Genomic DNA, 21,135 nt, shown 5'->3' with positions numbered 1-21,135 from the left:
GGAACTTAGAAATTTAGAAAAAAATAACCAGTACCCATCAATCCTCTACATTTGTGACTAGAAGGAGATTTAAGTTGTTTTTATACTGCAATTGTCGGTCAATAATTTTATGTGAAATGTGTTTCATTTTGATATACAATCCCGATATATTGTCACTGTATTCTAATATCAGATTGTGTGGTAACTGTATTATACAGTTTCGAATCTCTGCTTCTCAACATTCAAAGAAACAGTTTTATATCAACGGTTCGAAGTATTTTTTGCAAAGGAGGTCAAAGGTTAATAGGACTGTCTCTCTAGGATTTAGTTTTTATAATATTTTACGAAAACAGTACACCTGCTAATAAGCACCGACTTACCTCTTAAATGTCAGAAATAATTTGTATATTGACTCTACAAATAATTTTGAAAAGTCGGTCAAAGGTCAAGTTCACGGGTCACGAGATGAAATACCTGGTATTTTACAAAAGCCTTAATGACAAGCAATATATGTGCAAAATATTAAATCCATACCACTAACAGTTCTCATGCTATAAGTTGTGACATACAGACGCTAGGTAAAGTGATTCCCTAAATGTCCTTTGCTCTGCAGACGACACAAAAAGGAGACAAGCTGTAGGAGTGAAAGATAAATAAGAAATTTTGAAAACAGAGGAGGATAGGAAGGGAAGATGTGTCAAAAATTTCTGTGAGATTTGAACCACCAATACCCGATTAACCGAAGACCGATTTATTGAAAGATATAAAGTTGAAGATTAAAAGAAGGACATTTATACAGGAAGATGAAATAAGACGAGTAAATCAAAGACCTTAGCCACTGAGAGCAGGCAATGGAACAAACGCTGAAATATATACAAGATCTGAAAATAAGAGACACAGTGACTGTAAAATTATTCAAGAAAGCGCAAGGGACTGCGACAGTTGACATGCTAGGACCCTTCTACCATTGTTTTGCAAAGTGCAGGGTTATTTACTGAATAAGGAAAGAAATGGATAGAGAAATAAGAAAAGAGCAAGTAGGATTTAGGTTGTTTTTCTGGGTTCCTTGTATTCCTTGAAAAAGAGTGGTGATAAGGAAAAGAATGTCAAAGGGGAAAAGAGTGTTAAATTGTGACTTTAGATCATCATTTAAGACAGACTTTGCAGATGGCATTTTTCTTTAAAATCAAAGTTTCAAGATCAAAGTGATGAGACCAGTAAAATATCAACAGAATCAAAAAAAGAAACAAAACAAAACAAAACGAAGAGACTTAAGTTAAATGCAAAATTTTATTTAAATAAAAACTACTGATGAATTATTACACAGGAATAGAAATATCATAAGAGTAAGTACGCTGCACTGTTAAGGTGTACCATGAAGAAATCAACGGAATATGGAGTTGTACAAATCAATACGTGCTAAAACTTAATTTTTTTTAGTAAAGGGAAATTTGAAGATATATGACATAACGAGCAGTAATTATGCTCAAAAGTCCATTGAAACAATATGAATTGGGAGCAGAGCAAACAAAGACCTCTAAAAACATTATGTGAGATCAGGTGCCTTGGAGGAGTACATGTAATTATCCCTTGTATTCAATATCGCAAGGGCATAACCTATACATTGTTTCTGCATATTTTAATTTTTTGAATGTGCTGCTGTTTTGAATAGACTTCGCATTAGTTTATATTTAAGAAATAGTGCTCAAGTTGAAATATGTATGGTCTTTACCAAGTATTTATCAAGTAATGCTTTGAATTTCAAGAAAGCAGCAGCACTTTCCAAGAAAGAGGCATCACTTTTCAAGTTAGGGATCATTTCCTCTATCTATATAAAAAAAATCTTTCAAGATGAAGCAGGTGCATATCCTTTGCAAAAAGAAGATTTAACGAGGCATCTCGATGAAAAACATGCCAACCATGTACCCAAAAACACGGTAGAATTCATTCAATACCTTCTCTCCTTTAATATTAAAGCTTCCATCGGTATTAATGGTCTGTTAAACATTTTAATAATAAACTGCACTTTTCACTGTGAGAAAATTATTTGATCCACCTCTCATTGCAATATGATATATACCATGAAGATATCATTAGTATTGCGACCAGATATTTGTTTATAACTTGCTGTATGAGATTTGAAAATAATAAATGCAATGGTAACTTTTCATATAGTTTAATGCATAAGTTTATACAGTTTAAAATCGTAATTTATTTAATTTTATGGCATTGTGAGGAATGATTTTTTTTTTCGGGATGTCACAAAATAAATTTCCCGTATAAATTAGGCCCTGCCTTCTTTATTTAGTACTTAATAGTGCTGAATATAGTATGCAAACCAATCTACTAATTTATAGTGGACAAGGAAGTTACTTGAGACAAAGCAAAAGACATTGGAGAAAGTGGAACAACGAAGAAACAGGGAAAGGAGATCTAAAGTACAAGTACAGTTTTATACAAATTTGGTGAGACAATATTACTGTATGGATACAAACCATGCAAAAATACAAAATAGACGAAAAACATCTAGGCGCATTTCAAATGCAGTGCCTAGGAAAACATGTAAGGATCAGATAGCAACAATACTTTATAAACCAATCAAAAATAAACATTTGGAATGGATAAGATCGTAAAGACGTAGGGGGAAGAGAAAACTGCATAGGGCATAATGTAGGAAACAGACAACGATGATTGTACGTTAACTTTGGGAGGACAGTCAGAATGAAAATGTGCAAGAAAAAGACCAAGACCACACGGAGAAGACCAATCAAAAAAGAAATGCAGGCGGTTGCTCAAGATTTAATACCACCAAGAAGTGGCTAGTAATAGAAAAAATGGATCAAAATTGTAACCTTATGTGCTTTTTGGTGCGGAGAATTAATGCGCAAGAAAAGAGTACTATGGCATCTATTTTTGGGAGTTCATATTTTCTGGATTATGTGTTTACCCATTCACATTCTTACCCAATAATAATCTTTATTCAGCACCTTTCATAACAATACATATGATGCTATATTTTTAAATTTTTAGATGAAAAAAAAAAAAACCACCAATCATACGATTCTGAATAAAATAACTATTCAGATAACAAAGAAACTCTTCTTTTATGCTCTTTTACAGATAAGTTACTGCTTAAAGGAACTCCTGTGGCGAGCCTCAGTTCAACATACAGTGATTTTTATAACGCCAGTAACGCAATAGATAATCAAACAAGCAAACTTAAGCTTCTTGAAGGATCATGCTCTCGCACTTTTTTCAAAGAGGAGACTGCGTGGCTCAGAATAAAGCTTAATGATTCCTACAGCATAAAGTCTGTGAAACTGTTTTATAGAAATGACAGTTAGTATTGAATGTTATACACAAGACAAAATTGCAAAAGCACCACCAAAAAATATTTTACTTTCGAATATGTTTATGATCTATTTGATATATAGTTATGTTACATGAGTAAATAAAGAGGCATTTTAATGTCTTAATAAAAAACAATAATGTTAACTGAAGCGTAACTAATTCCTAGAAAAATTAAAACCGTGCCACTTCTTTTTTATGTTTTCTCTATGTTTGTATTATTTTAAATGAAATATATGGAAATAACGAACAGTGTTCTAGCTCAAAAGTCCATTAAACAATACAATCAGGAGAAGAGCAAACATGGACCTCTTAAACATCAGAGGTGGGATAGGTGCCATGGAGGAGTAAGCATCCCCTGCCGACCTGTTACACCCGCCGTATGCTCCTTGTCATGATCGGGAAATAACAGAAGAAAAACCGTCGACAATTCATAATTCAGTGTGTAAATAATGGCCTAACAATTAGCATGAAAAACGTCAGTCAGCATTTGACTTAATGATAGATTGTATTTGCTGACAAGGTCACTGTATCGACCGTAGAACTTACGAAATTAAACTCAGAAAAAGTTACAGAGTATTCAGCGTTAGACCCTTGAAGAGCATACAAAAGCAGTCAACTTGGTGTCTGCATCATGTGGTTCCTTTGGAGAAATTTGGGAAAAAAAAGTTTTTTTTATTCCTCGATATAGTGGAATTTTTGCATTTCGATTAACAAACATAAAAAAAAGTATTTACTTTATAACCACGGTATTAAGTTAGCACCAAACGACATTTTCAAGATTTTTCCACAAAATTGGAGCAACCGGAAGTAGGATTGACTGGGTTTGGACACCAAGCACTGGAGAACCACTAGGCGATATGATAGTCAATCGTTGTATACTATTTGATTTTTAACCGAGTGACTGCTTCTACTGCTAGTTAACAACAACTTCATTTCTTGGCAAAAAAAAGGCACAAAGCCATCCTGAAATTGGTTTTTGGCCTTTTAAGGGTCTTGTCATGACTTTTATTAACCACACTGTATTGGAAAAGATGGCTATTTATAAACTAGTACCCATTAGGCAAATGTTCAATTCACGAACAAGAATAACAAGTGGTGTCTTAGCAATTTTGTCTAGTGTAATTATTTTAAAGAATTAATCCAAAAATGACAGAGTTATTTCTTATCGATTTACAATAAAAGTACATTACATTTAAGGAGTCACTGACTAGTTTTTTGGGGCATGCCAGGACATCAACGATAGTTGGAACTTGAGAGAATTTGTATAACGGGCGAAACCCTTAAGGTTAAATTACCCCGTTCCAGCTGTCGTTGATGTCCCTGGTATGCCCGAAAAACTAGACAGTGGTTTCTCATATTTACATTTGTATTTGCATTTGAATTAATAGTGAAAATATGAATAAAAACGCTGTCTCATAAATTAAATATACACGAGGCATTACATGTTAATTTCCCTAGTCCCCTCCCACTGCCGTCAGACAGAAAGACAGCCGCGAGAGATTGACATGCATATTAGGCACTTGACCTTTCACTTGGTGAAATTTACATTCAGTTGTAATTATCAAGAAATCAGAATACAACGGAACATCAAAGAATTATCATAGAGAAACTATTGGAAATCTAAATACATATGTATTAAAGCTCATTCTCAGAACATCAAATATACACGTACCTTAATTTGTACTATAATCTTTACTCTTGAACATGCAAATATCACATTTAAAAACATTTATGTCAGGCCATTTATGAAATAATCTTTGTTTCCTCTCTCAAGACTCATTATCAAAAACATTGGGTAGGTAAGTAGGTCGAATTTTTTTTTTCCAAAGACATTATTAAATCAATGCTGAAATTTCAAAACCTGTTAAAACTGAATGTTTTAATACAATTAAATAGTTAATGACGGGATTAGAAAATTTCGGAATGAATAAAAAAACAATTATCCTGGAGGTCGGGCCATTTTTAGCCAGTCGTTTGGAAGAGGGCAAACAAATATTTATATATGATTTTTTTTTCAAGATGGTCTCAATTTATAACGCAATCATTTCAAAACGCTTTGATTATTGTTTGAATAATTTTTCATACATGTATATACCATACACTATTTCGATAGCTGACGTGTCTACCTTAAGTCTGCAAGGTTACTACATTAGGGTTACTAACACAAGCTCAAATGATTCCAATGCATGGAATGACAATCAAATTTGCTACCGAGATCCCAGCAATGAAACATTACCTGAAATTAACGAACATGATTGTCACAGAGTGGGGCAGTACGTCTGGATTGTCAACGAAAATGCCACGAAAGAGGATACTCCTTATGTTCACCTGGAAATATGTGAAGTTGAGATTGAGGGTAAGTCTGATCAGAAACATATATATACTTGTCAAAATTTCTAAGTCCCTACTTTTTTGGTTTTTAAAAAGCTTACGTCAATTTGTAAGTAGCTTAACATTTTGACTGCAATTTGCAATGTTTACCAGTCAAGGCCAAAAAAAATGTAATCGAATGTGTAATAACTCTACAGTGACCTTTTGTTTTGTTCAAATGTTTGCTTCCATTTGTTCTCTACCTTTCGTTGTTTACGAAAAACAAAAAAGAAATTGAATAAGATATGGCGAATGTCCGCACAAGAATGTGCAAGAAAAGTTGACATTGCCCAAGCTGGATGTAGTTCACGAGTGGTTCGTTTTCATTCATTATATTTGTGTATTTTTGCTTGCAAAAGACCAAGACCAAGTTAGCTTATTTGAATTCCTCACAATTATAAAGAGTCGCTAGATTTTTAAAAGAGACCGCAAAACCATCCTAGGGTTTTTCCGGAAATTAACTGGAACCGGAACGGAAGTGTATACCTTCTTCCATGGTCAAGACGAAGTGTTACGACACATCAACATGACTAATACATAAGAATTACTCATTGTTGTTTGAAGGAACCTAACTGCATCTGCAACTACACGGCACACTTTGAAAATTTATGGAAGTCTGTCTTTTCACTGACCAAACTTTACGGAACAAACTGAGGAGTGTGGAACGCATGAAAGGAGAAGTTATGCACTGAAGGCTTAATATTGTCGGCAAGGCACAAACACAATTTCGGTTAGCTTCCTTGTCATCCCCACATCAACCCTAGGAAGCATGTATGGGATGAAATACACCGGAGAGTGAGACAGGCTTTTCCAGCCGCAGAATCTAGCGGAACTAGAGGGAGACCTAGTCAATGGAATAATCCTCAATAAAGATTTTTTTTCTTTATGTGAACTTTTTGAGGAGTATTTTCGTTACCCAGGAACTCTCCCATACTATGACATTCTCACACGCGCGTTAATATATCCCCTCCAACTCCGTTGCCAGGGGATAATGATAAGGGAATTAAATTTGACTTTTATTTAGCTTAACTGAGTTCTATGTGTAAAAGTCCATTTTTGTTTCTTGTCTTTTACTGTGCATCACGTCTGTTAAGGTTCTGCAGTTTGTGATAAAGCTCTTCAATAAAATTTGATTGAGTAAAAGGAAATTGTTTTGGTTCTTTTATCCTATTTACTAATTAATTTATCTTGTCAAAATAATTTATTATAAAAACAGTGTTAAGCAAAGACTTGCCTGTGGAATGATGATTCATATTGCGATCGATTTTTTCTTTTTGCTAGGAGATGCCCGGCTTTGCGGTGTCCTTCTTTTTCCACTAAATTTCATTACAGGTTGTGAAGTAAATAAATTTGGTGAAAATTGTACCGATTGCGGTTCCTGTAATGTATGTGATATTGTTAAAGGATGTACACAATGTGGTAAAAACTTTAACGGATCAAGTTGTGAGGATTGTTTGCCAGGATATGGAGGAGAAAACTGTGGCAAGTAGAGAAAACAAGATGACATTTCTATACCATATTCTGGAATATAAGTTCTTTTCTAAAACCTCAAAAAATGTAAAGATAATTTTATAAAAGCTGTCAATTTTCAATAAAACACAAATACATGGCAAAAATGTTTCAAAGTGCATACCAATATTTTTTTTTAAAATTCAGATTTTTTTCCTTGAAAATAGTTAATAATTTTAGCTGGTTGACAAAGACAAAAGTAGAAATATATCATTTACTAACTTAAAAAAATTATTGATAAACTAAAAAAAAATTTAGTGCATGAAAAAGAAAAGAGGATAATATTTTAGAATTCTGAATTCTATAGAATTATATCACGATACATGATACACACGATACATGATACACGCATGATACATGATATACGCATGATACATGATATACACATGATACATCGTAATGAATTCCACATTGAAAAGAATTTGTAAATGAAACAATTTCTTCAATATTCAATTGGATTTGTTATTTTTTATTACATACTAATTTTTTTTCTTCAGATAAATGTTCCGAGGGGTTTTATGGTTACAATTGTTCTGAGAATTGCACTGGGAAGTGTACTGAAAACCAAACATGTTATCACGTGACCGGGGAGTGTAAATGCCTGGCAGGATTTATCGGGGAAAATTGCACGAAGAGTATGCTTTTAAAAATACGTTTACTTTTAATATGATTTCATCATGTAATTTTTTTTACATCATTTTATTTGTAACGAGAAATCGTAATATTGTTTAATTATTTTCTAATCAAAGTTGGTAATACTTGTCTGCAGTTGTCTATCATTTTAATTTCTGGAGTAGGGAAAAACCTTTGATTCGCTATGAATTCAAGAATCAGTAGAATTGGTTTTTTGTTTGTTTGTTTGTATGTTGTTTAACGTCCCTCTCGAGAATTTTTCACTCATATGGAGACGCCACCACTTGCTGGTGGAGAGCCGCAAATTTTGTCCTATACTCGGCACTTACGGCCATTGAGCAGTGAGGGATCTTTTTCGTGCCAGCACCTACTGCGACACGGGACCTCGGTTTATACGGTCTCATCTGAAGGACCGTTCTCCACGTCTCACAGTGGGATTCGAACCCGCGACGTAAGGATCAACTCCTTACCTCGCGACTCTAGAGCAGACGCTCTAACCACTGTGCCACGCGGACGACAGTAGAATTGGTAGCAACAATTAGAGTAAGCATTTATTCCACAAGTTTAGTTTTATTTCAAGCTTATTAACAACTTACTTTTTTATAAAGCGTTTGTCATTGCAAATAAAACAAAATGGTCAATCTAAAAGAAATGTCCATATAAAATCCACTGTAATTTTCAGGTTGTGCTAATAATACCTATGGTCAGGAATGTATGTACAATTGCAGTCAAAACTGTCTTGATGGTGATGCCTGTCACCATGTTAATGGATCCTGTACTAATGGATGCAATAATGGATGGAAGGGAAATCAGTGTAATGAATGTATGTAAAAAAAGATGAATAAAGTAATTACTGTAAAATCACTTAATTTCGTGAGGTAAATTTTTCGAGGTTTGACGAAAAAATAATGAGTCGGGGAAATTTGATTTTGTGGTTTTGGATTGTGTTGAGTAGTTATGAATAGGAAATTTATCATTTCGTGGTGGACACGAATTCGTGGATCTCTCAAATACCTCGAAAATAATGAAAATTACCACTAACAAAATAAGTGATTTCACAGTTGATGTAGCCAACATTAATTTGAAAGAAAATATTATACATGAAATCGTTCCACATTATCTATTGATGTTTCGAAGTCAGACGCAGAAATATTAATTTTGACGACTGACATTATACATATATAAAACATAAATAAAATGTTAATTTATGATTATGCTACTGAAAAAAAGAGAACGCTTTAGATATTTTTACTGTAAAATATAACGCTTTCATACAAGACTCATTGTCCGCAAATATACTTAGTGTACGATGTATGTTGTTTTTACGCCCCATTCGAAAATTTTTCACTCATATAGAGACGTCACCATATACCGGTGAAGGGCTTCATACTTTGACCTTTACTCAGCACTCAGAGCCATTGAGCAGTGAGGGATCTTTATCGTGCGAACGCCTACTGTGACACGGGGCCTCGGTTTTTAAGGTCTCATCCGAAGGACCCGCAACTTTCACTTCAAAGTGCCGAGCGCATAGCGAAGGAACAGTTGCTACCCATTTTTTATCGACTTAGGTCAGTTGCGGCCGAGATTCGAACTCACGACCTCCTGATCACGTAGAGAGTAGTTACATGTAGTGTATATCCTGGTGTAGTTTATAAAACTTCATGATATCCACGCACTTTTATTAAATAGCGATTACATGTTATTATTTGATACAAACGTGGAACATGAACCTTCTGATAGAAAATAAAAATAGGCTTGTATAGAAATATAGACTCAATTGTAATTATTTCATTTTCTTTATTTTTAATACAATATTTATAAACTGCCAGATTTAACTTTAGTTCAATCGCCTCTCAACAGCCAGCGATTAATAATTTCTTCAATGAACAATATGTTAATATTTATCAGTTTTAGAGTAAGTGAAAAAAAATTCAAAGCAAGTAAAGTAATTTATACTTGATATGAATATTACTTATATATACAGTGTATTAAGCTAATTTTTTTTTTATTATAGGGGAGATGTGTATTGAAACAAATCGCTATCAAAGATTGTACTAAAATTGATAATAACTGATATTTCTGAAACGTTTTTCTTTTCTTTTTTTCTCGAACATAGCAACTTCTGATTTAGATCGGCCAGATAAGGGAAACTTTTTATCAAACGTACCTGCAGTGATTGGCGCCATTATCTCAGCATCTGTGTTGTTCATCATCATCGGTTTACTTTTACTCTTTTACAAAAGTAAAAGGTAGATATATTTAGTATTTAGAAGGAAAATTTTAAACAAGCTTCATCTTTGCAATATTTAGCAGAAAGGCAGGTGAGAACTTAACTTGACCTTTTTATACATGTACAACATAGGCAAACGCTTAAAAGACAATGTCAATTTAAAAAATATATATATATTTATTTTTATCGTATGTTCAAATAGATGCTTTAATTCATATATTGTGTTTTATTTACCTTATTTACCTGTTTAAGAAAAGGCTGCAAGTAAGCCTTTCTTACTGATATTTTTAAATTATCTGTCCACGTGTTGTTCGCCCGCTTGACTCTCCTGCGTTAAATTAGCAATTTGTTTTAACTTTGTCCTCAGTTATACTACGTCTGTTTCAACCAAATTGTGAACATTCATCATCAGATGAAAAAAAACAACATAAAGCTGAGGGAAGAAAATAGCAGATATGATAGTGAAGACTGTTTAGTTGTATGCTGTTTTATCTCCCACTCGAGATTTTTCACAAATATAGAGACGTCTAGATATACCGGTTAAAGGCTTTAATTTTAGACTAAAACTCGGCACTCAGGGCCATTGAGTAGTGAGGAATCTTTATCGTGCCAACGCTTACCGCGACACGGGACATCTGCTTTAATAGTGTGATCATAAATACCCGTCGATTTCAGTTCTAATCCCAGGAGCTTGGCGAAGGAACTGCATATGTTTTACGTCTTAGTTTTGACAAACGAGAGTCGAACCCAGGCCCCCGATCAGGAAGCAAATCCCCTACCACTAGGCTACCGTGACTGGTGATGGTAAAAAAAAATATTACATATAATAAATATTTATTGTCAAGAACGGTTAAGCCAGCTTAATATGAAAATTATACAGTAGAGCTCACATATCTGTTGGAATTCCAACTGGAACTACTTGTGCTCCTTTATTAGTCGACCTTTTTCTATATTCCTCTGAAGCCAAAATCTATTTTAATGCTTCTTCATGAGAAGCAGCCCTAAACTCATCATTTAGACATATTAACAACGTTTTATCATTCATATGTCAACCGTCATGGTAGCTCAGTCGTTAGAGCTCTGGCTTCGTGATCGGGAAATCGTAGGTTTAAACCCCGACCTAAGGCGATAAAAAATAGGTAGCAACTTTTCCTTTTCCAAGTGTTCGTCACTTTTAAGTGAAAGTTGCGGGTCTGTCGGATTAGAACTTTAAACCGAGGCCCCATGTCACGACATGCACAATTAAAATCCTTCATATCAGGCACGATAACGGGATGACTTCAGCTTTTCCAGTGTCAGCTTCATTTTCATATAGTAATGTTGTAATATCCCAGCATCACCTGTTTATGGTGCTTATGTCTCTCAGCTTGATTGAAACGCAAGACTATGATCTGAAATTATCAATTTTTAAATCGAAGAAAGCTATATACAAATATGTTGATGTTACAAAGATTTCAACAACCTCGTTTAAGGTCAGCTTATCTCAAGTACTACGGTTGTTTTAACAACATAATAAGTAAATACAACATATCGTTCGGTCGTATTTTGTCTGACATGATTCATACCATTTGTTAGGTCGTTGCTTTTATACTAAATTTGACTGAGGAGTATTCCGTCTACCTGAACAATAGATAGGGCTCACGGCGGGTGTTACCGATATACAGGAAAAGCTTACTCCTCCTAGCTACCTAATCCCACTTCTGTCATTTCCAGGGGTCCATGTTTTCCCATTTAACGTTTAGTCTTTTACTGGATTAATGAGATTGATCACTTTTTTGCTATCTTTGCCTTTAACATTCAGGATAACTCGATAAACCCATATGATAATATGCGAATGCAAAATGGGTTGCATTTTTATAATATTTCTAAAATCTTTAAATAAGGAAATCTACAGAAACACCCTATTCATAAAGACATACATGCATAGAAGACATTTATACAAGCGTCTCTTTGTAGTTTACATTCATTTTTGTTTATATTATTTGGCATAACAATATTATTGTGACTTCAAGAAAGGAGAGAAAGTTATTCATTTTTACATTTTTATATTCGTAAACTTCATATATGTACCAGAAATTAAAGCACGACAGGAAAAAATATGTGTAGTAAACATTTGCTTAGGATCACAAAAATTTGTCGGAATGGAATAGTCATCTGATTCTATCATAGGAGTATTTTTGTTCTAGAACCTCTTGTTTCGGTTGAAGCTTTACAAAATATGTTCTTTTACAGATTTCGACAAAAAGGTCCTGTTGAAGACATGAATCAAGATATCAATTACAGCACACTAGGTAAGTTTTCAAGTAATCACTCAATTGTGAGTATGACAAAAGAAAAGTAAGAAATATGGCCACATGAAGATGTAAAATGTCAGATATGTGCATTAATTGAAGATTCAAAGGTTATATCATATAAAGCAAAATTTATTCCATATCTTATACATGAGAAAAAGAAATCCCTTGCTGTGACTTTCACTCGACATTTAGATTTATCGACGACGTATTAACAATTAACAATGGTTATTTCAATACATATGTCTACACGATATATCCCAGAGAGCTTGAAATAAAAGATACCACATAGTCTGATACATCTGTTTCATATTTAAATATTTTACTAGAAAAAGACGTTAATGGTAATATAACAACAAATCTTTTTGTCAACTTCCTTTACTTATGCAGCAATATACTCTTATCACCTGCATATGGGGTGTATATCACTAAGTTGAATCGATACGCAAGAGCATGTTCATTTCTAAAACGAGGTAAGTTATTGATAAAATAGTTGATGAAACAAGAATGTCGACAGCGTCGTTTATAGTCATCATTTTGTAACTTCTATGGTCGATACAATGACCTTGTCAGCAAATACAATCTATCATATGCTTACTGACATTTTTCATACTAATTGTTAGGCCATTATTTACACACTGAATTGACGACGGAATTTTCCGTTGTTTACCGATCATGACAAGGAGCACACGGCAGGTTTTACCAGTCGGAGGGGAAGCTAACTCCTCCATGGCACCTGATCTCACGTCTGATGTTTTTGGAGGTCCGTGTTGCTCTACTCCCGATTTGTATTGTTTTAATGGACTTTGAGCTTGAATACTGTTCGTTATCTCCATATTTCACCATATAAATTATAAGATCTCAACCTATTAAACAGGTTTTGCAATAACTAAAATCCAGGAAAACATTAATAATAAGGAAAAAAACATAACAGCTAACTTTCCAATGAAAGTAAATGTTATCCATATTATTTCAGCTGCAAACCATTCACCTACTTCTTACGAAAATCTATCGAATACAGAGTCCTTTGAACGCAGTGATGAAATAATCAACAGTAATACATCAATAAGCTTTTCTGTAGCAGAAATCTCTAAAGTCGTCGCTCAAAAATCTAAAGATAATTACAATATATTTCAAAGTGAATACAAGGTAAGTTAAAGTACATTTCAAAATTAAATTAGAATTACTTAATATTTTGTGAAATTTCTTACAATATAATATTGCATGCTTTACAAGGCTATACCGTATGGGGAACAAATTGGTATTTCATGTACCATAGGAAAAGAAGAGCGACATCTAGAAAAGAACCGTTTCAAAAGCGTATATCCCTGTAAGACAATATGACATTAATCTTGAACCTCATATAAGAAATAATATAAATAAATGTGATTATTGATTTTACGATAAAAAATGAATCAATTTGGTCACATACTTTAAATGTTATTAAATCCCACTTAATAATAATTAATTATGTATTTTGTTAGATGATCACTCAAGGATCTCCTTAAGAGATACACAAGACGACTATATACATGCAAATTACATACAGGTAAATTCTACAACTATTTACTTGTGTTACAAGCTAGAGAATCAATTCGTGTGACTGCATGTTTCTAGAGATTTTTGAATGTTTAAAAAAATAATATTAAAAGATCATGATTGTTTATTTTTTAGAATGTAAACAATGAAAAAACCTACATTGCATCACAAGGTATATCGTAGAACCTTTTAGCAAATATTGTTTATTCCGTTTAATTTAATTTTTTTTCAAAATATGGATGAGTTCACATACCGGTATGTTATTTCAAAAGTTTAATTTGACAAAACACTTTTTAACTGCATATAACTTTCATTTAATTTATTAATTTATCTCTTAATTTATCTTTTTACCAGAAATCAAACAAAATCACCCCCCCCCCAAAAAAAAAAAAACAAACTTTTTTATTTCATAGAAAGGATATGATAAACTTATAATATATTACAATTACAACTAACGAGAGATAAATCTTTATTTAAGGACCTAAAAAGAACACTATTGATGACTTCTGGGCAATGGTTTATCAAGAAAACGTTTCAGTGATTGTCATGCTTACAAATCTTGTTGAAGGCAAAAAGGTAAAGAGAAATTGAATAATTCATTGAAAAATCTTCTTTTTTTCTTCATTGCCGCATAAATGCCTTTTCGAACGAGAAATGTACGACAAGCTGGCATTATGAAATTTTCAAGATATTAGTTTTGAGATTATTGAATCGTTTTAGAAAAAATGTGAGAAATACTGGCCAGAGCGCGGGATTGACGCTTTACATGGGCAGATCAGAGTTCACTTTGTCAACGAGAAACAATATGCCAATTACATCATCAGGAGCTTCAGAATTTACAAGTCACAGGTACATACAGGTTCTGCAAGAATAAAGCACTATATAATAAATAGAATTCAGATCAAGAAAAATGTGCAAAGAATGTATAATGTCATAACCTAAATGTCACGTCAAGAAAATAAAATTAGCATATCAGGCCTCATGATCATGGAATATCATAAGCTTAAGTCATAAAAAGTATATTGGCTGAAATAATTGAGAAATCATGCTTTCCAACATGAAAATGCTTTTTAATTTGCATCAATAAACTGCTGTTGCATGAAGATTAAGAGTTTCAGTTCACAAGAAATAAACATTTTGTGGACGATTGAAATTTTGACTAAAGTCTAAGTCAGTTTCATGATCCCGGGGCCAGGTTTTTGGCCATCACGTGACATTGTTTGGTAGAAAATTCTTTTCGAAAAAAGTTCTATCAAAACAATTAAAATTTGATTTATATCAAATTTCTCCAATTAAAAAACTGTTTCCTCTATGTTAGGTTTTCAAAACTCTCAGTATTACAATTTACTTTTTAAAGCAGTCTGATACATCCCGTAAGGTGACCCAGTTCCATTATACCCAGTGGCCAGATCACGGCGTCCCTGATCCTATTAGTCTGGTTCTCTTCCATAAACACGTGAGGAGGGCCCTAGAAAAAGCCAATATAAAATGGCCTCTACTGGTTCATTGTAGGTATGTTCTACTTTGTCTATGAAAAAAAAAAATTGATATTTATGTTACATTTTAGATAAAAATGAAAGCATTTTTAAGTTTTTGTCTGAAATTATATGTCAACTGTTACTTCGAACATTTTGCAGAAATCTGGTACAAAATACATCTATGCAGAATTGAAAATCTACTAAAAGTCTATTGACTGATCATATTCAGTCTGCTTTATAGAGAAGTGTATAAAATTAAATGTGAATAATGTTATTCATTTGTGTATGCATTCATTTTTCCATTGACAAGTCTTTACACCTGTATATCCTCTTTTTCCCAAAATTTAGGTTTATTGTAATCTTACCTTTACTGTATGTAAAATGAGACGTTTGAGGAATAAAATGAAGAACATTTTTGCTGTAGCGCTGGTATTGGTCGATCGGGAACCTTTATTGCACTGGATGCTCTCCATCAACAAGGCCTGAACACCGGTGTCATTAACGTTGCAGAATACGTCAGTAAAATGAGGGAGGATAGGATGAACATGGTTCAGAACGTTGTGTGTATTATCTCTACATCTTCTATAAGCTTTTTTTTTCTTTATAACAAGTACGAAATCGAAATTATTTTAAGCATTGTGCGATCTTTGTCTATCTGCTTCGACAACTGTTTCCGAGTTAACCCCCCCCCCCCCCCCACACACACACACACACACACTCTTTTTATGAACATGCGATAGATTTTAATCAGGCAACTTTTTTAGTCAAATGAAGAACCTTTCGATACAAAGAATCGCTTTGTCTTTTGGCCTTTCCTCTGTGTCTCTGAGAAGAGCCATGATTTAATCAGATCCTAGCAAAAAATACTGTAGTTTACTATTGTAAATCAAAGTTTTTAACTTTAGTAAATCAAAGTTTTTAACTTTAGTAAATCAAAGTTTTTAACTTTAGTAAATCAAAGTTTTTACTATGGATTTCAGACTGTTATATTTTATGTTCTCCTATTATACAAGCACATTTTCATATTAATTTGGAAATATTACTTGTACATGTATATTCACATATCATTTCCAAATTTTATCTCATTATTGTTGAATTTTAGAGATTTTAGGCATACATCTCAAAAAAGTCCTAAAGTTAAGTTTCATAGTAAATCAAAGTATTTACTATAGTAACTACAGTAAAGTTTTATTAAGGGAGTACCTTTAATTGCCTTTCTTTGAAAAATGTTTTAATATAATTATCTTTTGCAGGACCAGTACATTTGTCTTCACATTGCATTGTTGGAATCTTTCCAAGGATGCAGTGTTGTTATGAGTAAGGCGGTATTTGTGGCAAAAGTTCAAAATATTGACCAACAAAATGAAGAATCTTCATTCTGGATTACATCACAATTTAATGTAAGTAAATTCACCTACATGTAGCCATTCCTTCAAAATTATAGGTCTGGATTTTAGACCAAAAATGAACGTGCATTACTGATCGGTGAAATTAAAGTTATACTTTTATCAATATAAAAAAATAAATTAAAAAAATCTATTGATTTATAAATGACTCATCAATAGCATACTAGTATTTTGCTTCATAAGCAGTAACTGCCCTACAGAATAAGAAAAAAAAATGGATTTTTGAAATACGTTTATCGGATAAAGAAAAATATCAAGTAGAAAAATATATGGGCTACATCTTTCTTGATGACTTTACGAATTTTTAAGCAGATAATGTTCTATGTTTATCATGAACCTGACTTCCATTTCATGAAGTAAAACATTGAACAGTGCTGCCTTGGGTGCATGAATTTTGTTCAACTTATGCTTTAGGAACTGATTTCAATAAAAAAGAAAATTGATGAGGACGAGAACAAAGCTGGAATAGACAACGGAGAACTTCTTTTGAAACAAAATGTTTTGCCGAGTAAGCTTATGTACTTTCTATTTATTTGCTTTTTGTTGATTAATTTGTTTGTTTTGCTGTTTGCTTTAATTTTGGTATTTTTGTTTGTTTGTTTGTTTTGTTGTGCTTGCTATGACTGCCCTTGAGAATGTATCTAATATTATTTTTACAAGTCGACAAGTACAGGGCTGTCCAGACGCCATCAGAGGACGACACAGTGGATTATTATAATGCAACATTGTTATCGGTATCAAATATCATACACTTGTACTGTTCTCTGTCTCCCCGTGTCAAAATTGTCACTTTTGCATCATATCTCAAAATATATAATAACATATTATTTCAAAGTAGGTTCCATTAATGCATTGTTTTCCTCAAAAACCTTTCTTCTCTCTCCCTTTAGTGTCCCTAATGTATTTACACGGCTTCAAATTCAAAGTTTACAGAGATTTCACAAAACTATAAAATGGTCTCTACTTCATAAAGATGTGATGTAATAAAACCCTGAAATAAAAACTATCACCAATTGCTATGATCTAAGATGGGATGGAAGGGCTATATCAAATTTTTAATAACAATGTCAATAGATAAGCCACTATTCAATGACATAATGTATCATTACATAATTACTCTGTGTATTGCAGACTTTCTTGGAGAATAAGATGCTAATAGCCGCTCAATACCCCAAAACAAAACACCCTATCGATCTGATAAGACTTCTGGTTGAACATGGGTCCAGCATTTTGGTGTTTATAAATCCAATGACGGAAATACCTTTGGTAAGAGTTCGTATATACACCTTTAAACAGTTTAAATATTATAACTAATAATCGCTCCAAAAGTTGATTTTTTTCCACATTAAACAATCTTTACAGTGTGCAGAATTATTGACCCAGCAGAAAACAGATTTAGGTCCGTATACAGTTCAACAAGAGGAAACACTTAGAATTTCTGTAAATCTTCGGAGAAGTAAAATGAAAATTAGGAATAATGAGGTACATTAAAATACAATGCTTTTTCCAGCTTGCACAATAAAATACTATCTGCACGAATAATTTGATACGGGGTTTTAATGAAACGAATTTGACAAGGGTTGCGCGGCAATTTTTGCAATTTTAGCTCTTCTGAGGTGTTTTTAAGTTCAGTGTGAGTTGTTTTTATTTAGAGCGTCCGTATTTCTTTCCATCTGACCATTCTTCTGTAGTTTTTAATAATTTTCGACGTCTAACAACCCCCAATCCCCCGTGCTCAATTTTCATCAAAACTTTAGACAGAGAATCCTTAGGCAAGGGGATTTAAAACTGCTTAAATGAAGGGTCATGTGTTCTTACAAGGGAGAGATTAACAAGAAAAAGCATAGAAGAATGAGATCATTCAAAAACATTCTTAAAACTTACAGGGTCGTATTGTAACGTGTTCTCTTCTGATGTATGGTTCCTTCAGTTACTAAACTGAGACCGAGACTCAAAAAATAATACTTATACTTATGATTAAATAGCTCGCCTGCCAAAATATACAGATACGGCGAACGTATGTACAAAAATAATCGCCTGCAAAATGTACAAATAAGGCGATACGAGTTTCTCTCGTGTAAGATAAAAATGATTACCCTTAATTACTTAACTAACCAATCACTAATAAAATCACTATCAAAAATATTAACTAAGATTTACAAACCTATATACAAAATTATACGACTTAAAATGTTACTCAACAGATGAGTAAAACCTGTCTTCCAAGACGTTATGAAATGAATTCTCAACAAATGAGTAGTCAGCTACTCAGTACTTTTATTTATAAACACTAATTAAAATACACTATGTCCACCGAGGACTAGTCGAGCTGTCCCCACGAGAGTAAGGATACTTGATCCACGTTCTCTTATGGGAAACTGTCGGCTTACCTATAAACCTTTGTATCACAACCTTCCTCTTCCGAGGCCAAACTAACACTGAATGTGCTGACGCTAGCGGTATGACGCTTATATACTCTCAGAGCGGAAGCCAACGTAACTTGCCAACTAAAGGCGCCAAATTCAAACTTAGTAACATCATTTACATTACAGTATTATTGAAACTTACATAGTCCAGAAGATGTTGGTTTTCGTATAACATGTAATGATTATCTGAACAGCAAACTGAATGGATGGCAGTAAATGTGTATGAACTTCTGAGCTGGACTATACTCGACCTTCTCCCGTCCGATCTCAGAGCCCTATCTGACGTCATCAAATATATCAGAATGGATGTCAGTAAAGGAAGTGAACACACGCCGATAACAGTTCTGTCAAAGTAAGGCAAACTAAGTAAACACTTGTTTTTTAAGTCACTTATCCCCCAAACAAAATGCTTTCCTGCAATCATGCGTGACTGTATATGTGTGTCTATCATATTATTACGAGTTTAGACAGATTAGTAAGAAATATTTGCTTCAAATTAACAGAGATGGCGCAACCGGATGTGGAATTTTTTGTGCTGTGTATAACGCCATACAACAACTACAACAGGACAATGAAGTTGACATATTTACTATAGTCCGGCAGTTACAGAGACGTAAAGCGGAAATGATTTCATCTCTGGTATTTTTATTTTATTTTATTTTTTTTTTTCCACAATTATCAGTTTTATGTTATACTGTACATTATAAGAATTTAAAATTTTATCGAAGTATATTATATGCATATGTTCACTTGAAAGGTATTTATTACGCTTCCCGTTCTGCGTAGAACAAAGGAACGACAACTTTTGAAATGACGTTTCTGAGTTGCACATTATTTTCCGCCAAAGCTATCATCCTTTTTCTATTTTTTTTTACTTTTTATTTATTTATTTATTTATTTTTGTTAAATTATTTATTGTTAGGGTTTTATGATCAAACTGAGGTATAAAAAAATATATAAAAATGCAACATTTTTTCTAGATTTTGAGATATTTTGGATGCAATTAAATCCAGTGCTAAAAAGGCATCCTGTTTCATTGACCATTCTCATGAAAAAAAAATATGCTCTTTTTTTAACAGTTTACCTGAAAATTCATGTAAGTGTTCTGTTTAAATTTCAGTCTTTTAAAATTAAATCAAATTTCATGAATCAAAAATTATCCTTTGTAGAAGGAATACAGAGCATGCCATGAGGTTACTTTACTTTGCCTTCAAGATATTGAACTGGAACAACAACAAGATGATTACAATGCCACAGACAAGGATTATGTTAATATGTAGATTGTTCCTTTAGGATTTCTTTTTTTCCTCGAACTCATAGAATGTAACATGAATTGAAATTGAGAGTATATTTTTAATAAGTTTTTTCAAGCACACGTGAAAATAATTCAAAAATATTCATGGTGAGTGTAACTCAGACTACTCTTAAACATCGCACAAACTACTGTACATGTATATTTTATGTAACTAATTTAAACAAATTTTGACAAATATTAATACACTAATAATGCAAAGTTAAAATCGTTGCACAGCATTTATTACAAAATATTAATGTATTTGTATATCTTTCTCATATGTTTATAGTTTTTAAATGATTTTTTTTTTCACCCAAAATGGCTTTGTGCACATTTTTATATTTATATTTTGTACGTTTGTCATTGTAAGCACATTTTTTCAAAAACTGGTATTAGTCAGACTTGTTATTACATTGTATCTCTTGGTCCGTCTGTTTGTCCGTATATATAATGAAACAAAATTATATATACAGGGAAAAAATCTTTCAAAATGCTTCTTCTCTAGAAACGAAAAAAAACCCAGATAAATCATATAGACAGATAAAATCATTCCATCTTCTGATGATTCGAGTCAAGTCTTGACTTCTTTGAGCCAGAGTCACAAAATGGGGTGAAAATTTTCCTAGGTT

At 33.0% G+C, this 21,135-nt stretch overlaps 1 protein-coding gene across 1 annotated transcript; it reads left to right on the top strand.

Moving 5' to 3' along the window:
- The first annotated feature begins 5,415 nt into the window (after nt 1-5,415).
- On the top strand, nt 5,416-20,739 carry LOC133193141 (receptor-type tyrosine-protein phosphatase alpha-like). Its single transcript, XM_061329110.1, has 22 exons — nt 5,416-5,686; nt 7,033-7,182; nt 7,707-7,844; nt 8,525-8,665; nt 9,959-10,091; nt 12,305-12,363; nt 13,340-13,512; nt 13,600-13,693; nt 13,848-13,912; nt 14,038-14,074; nt 14,381-14,478; nt 14,623-14,751; nt 15,260-15,414; nt 15,805-15,940; nt 16,634-16,780; nt 17,201-17,294; nt 17,447-17,520; nt 17,918-18,052; nt 18,149-18,268; nt 19,407-19,564; nt 19,716-19,851; nt 20,382-20,739. The coding sequence occupies exons 1-22, from the start codon at nt 5,416-5,418 to the stop codon at nt 20,490-20,492; spliced, it is 2,754 nt and encodes a 917-aa protein (XP_061185094.1). The 3' UTR covers nt 20,493-20,739.
- Nucleotides 20,740-21,135: the final 396 nt, after the last annotated feature.

Source organism: Saccostrea echinata, unplaced genomic scaffold, assembly GCF_033153115.1.
Source record: "Saccostrea echinata isolate AGI-Se365-2 ecotype Australia unplaced genomic scaffold, CSIRO_AGI_Sech_v1 ptg000027l, whole genome shotgun sequence".
Classification (NCBI taxonomy): Eukaryota; Metazoa; Mollusca; class Bivalvia; order Ostreida; family Ostreidae; genus Saccostrea; species Saccostrea echinata.
The sequence above is the reverse complement of the archived record's forward strand: the minus strand, read 5'-3'. Positions and strand labels throughout refer to the sequence as shown.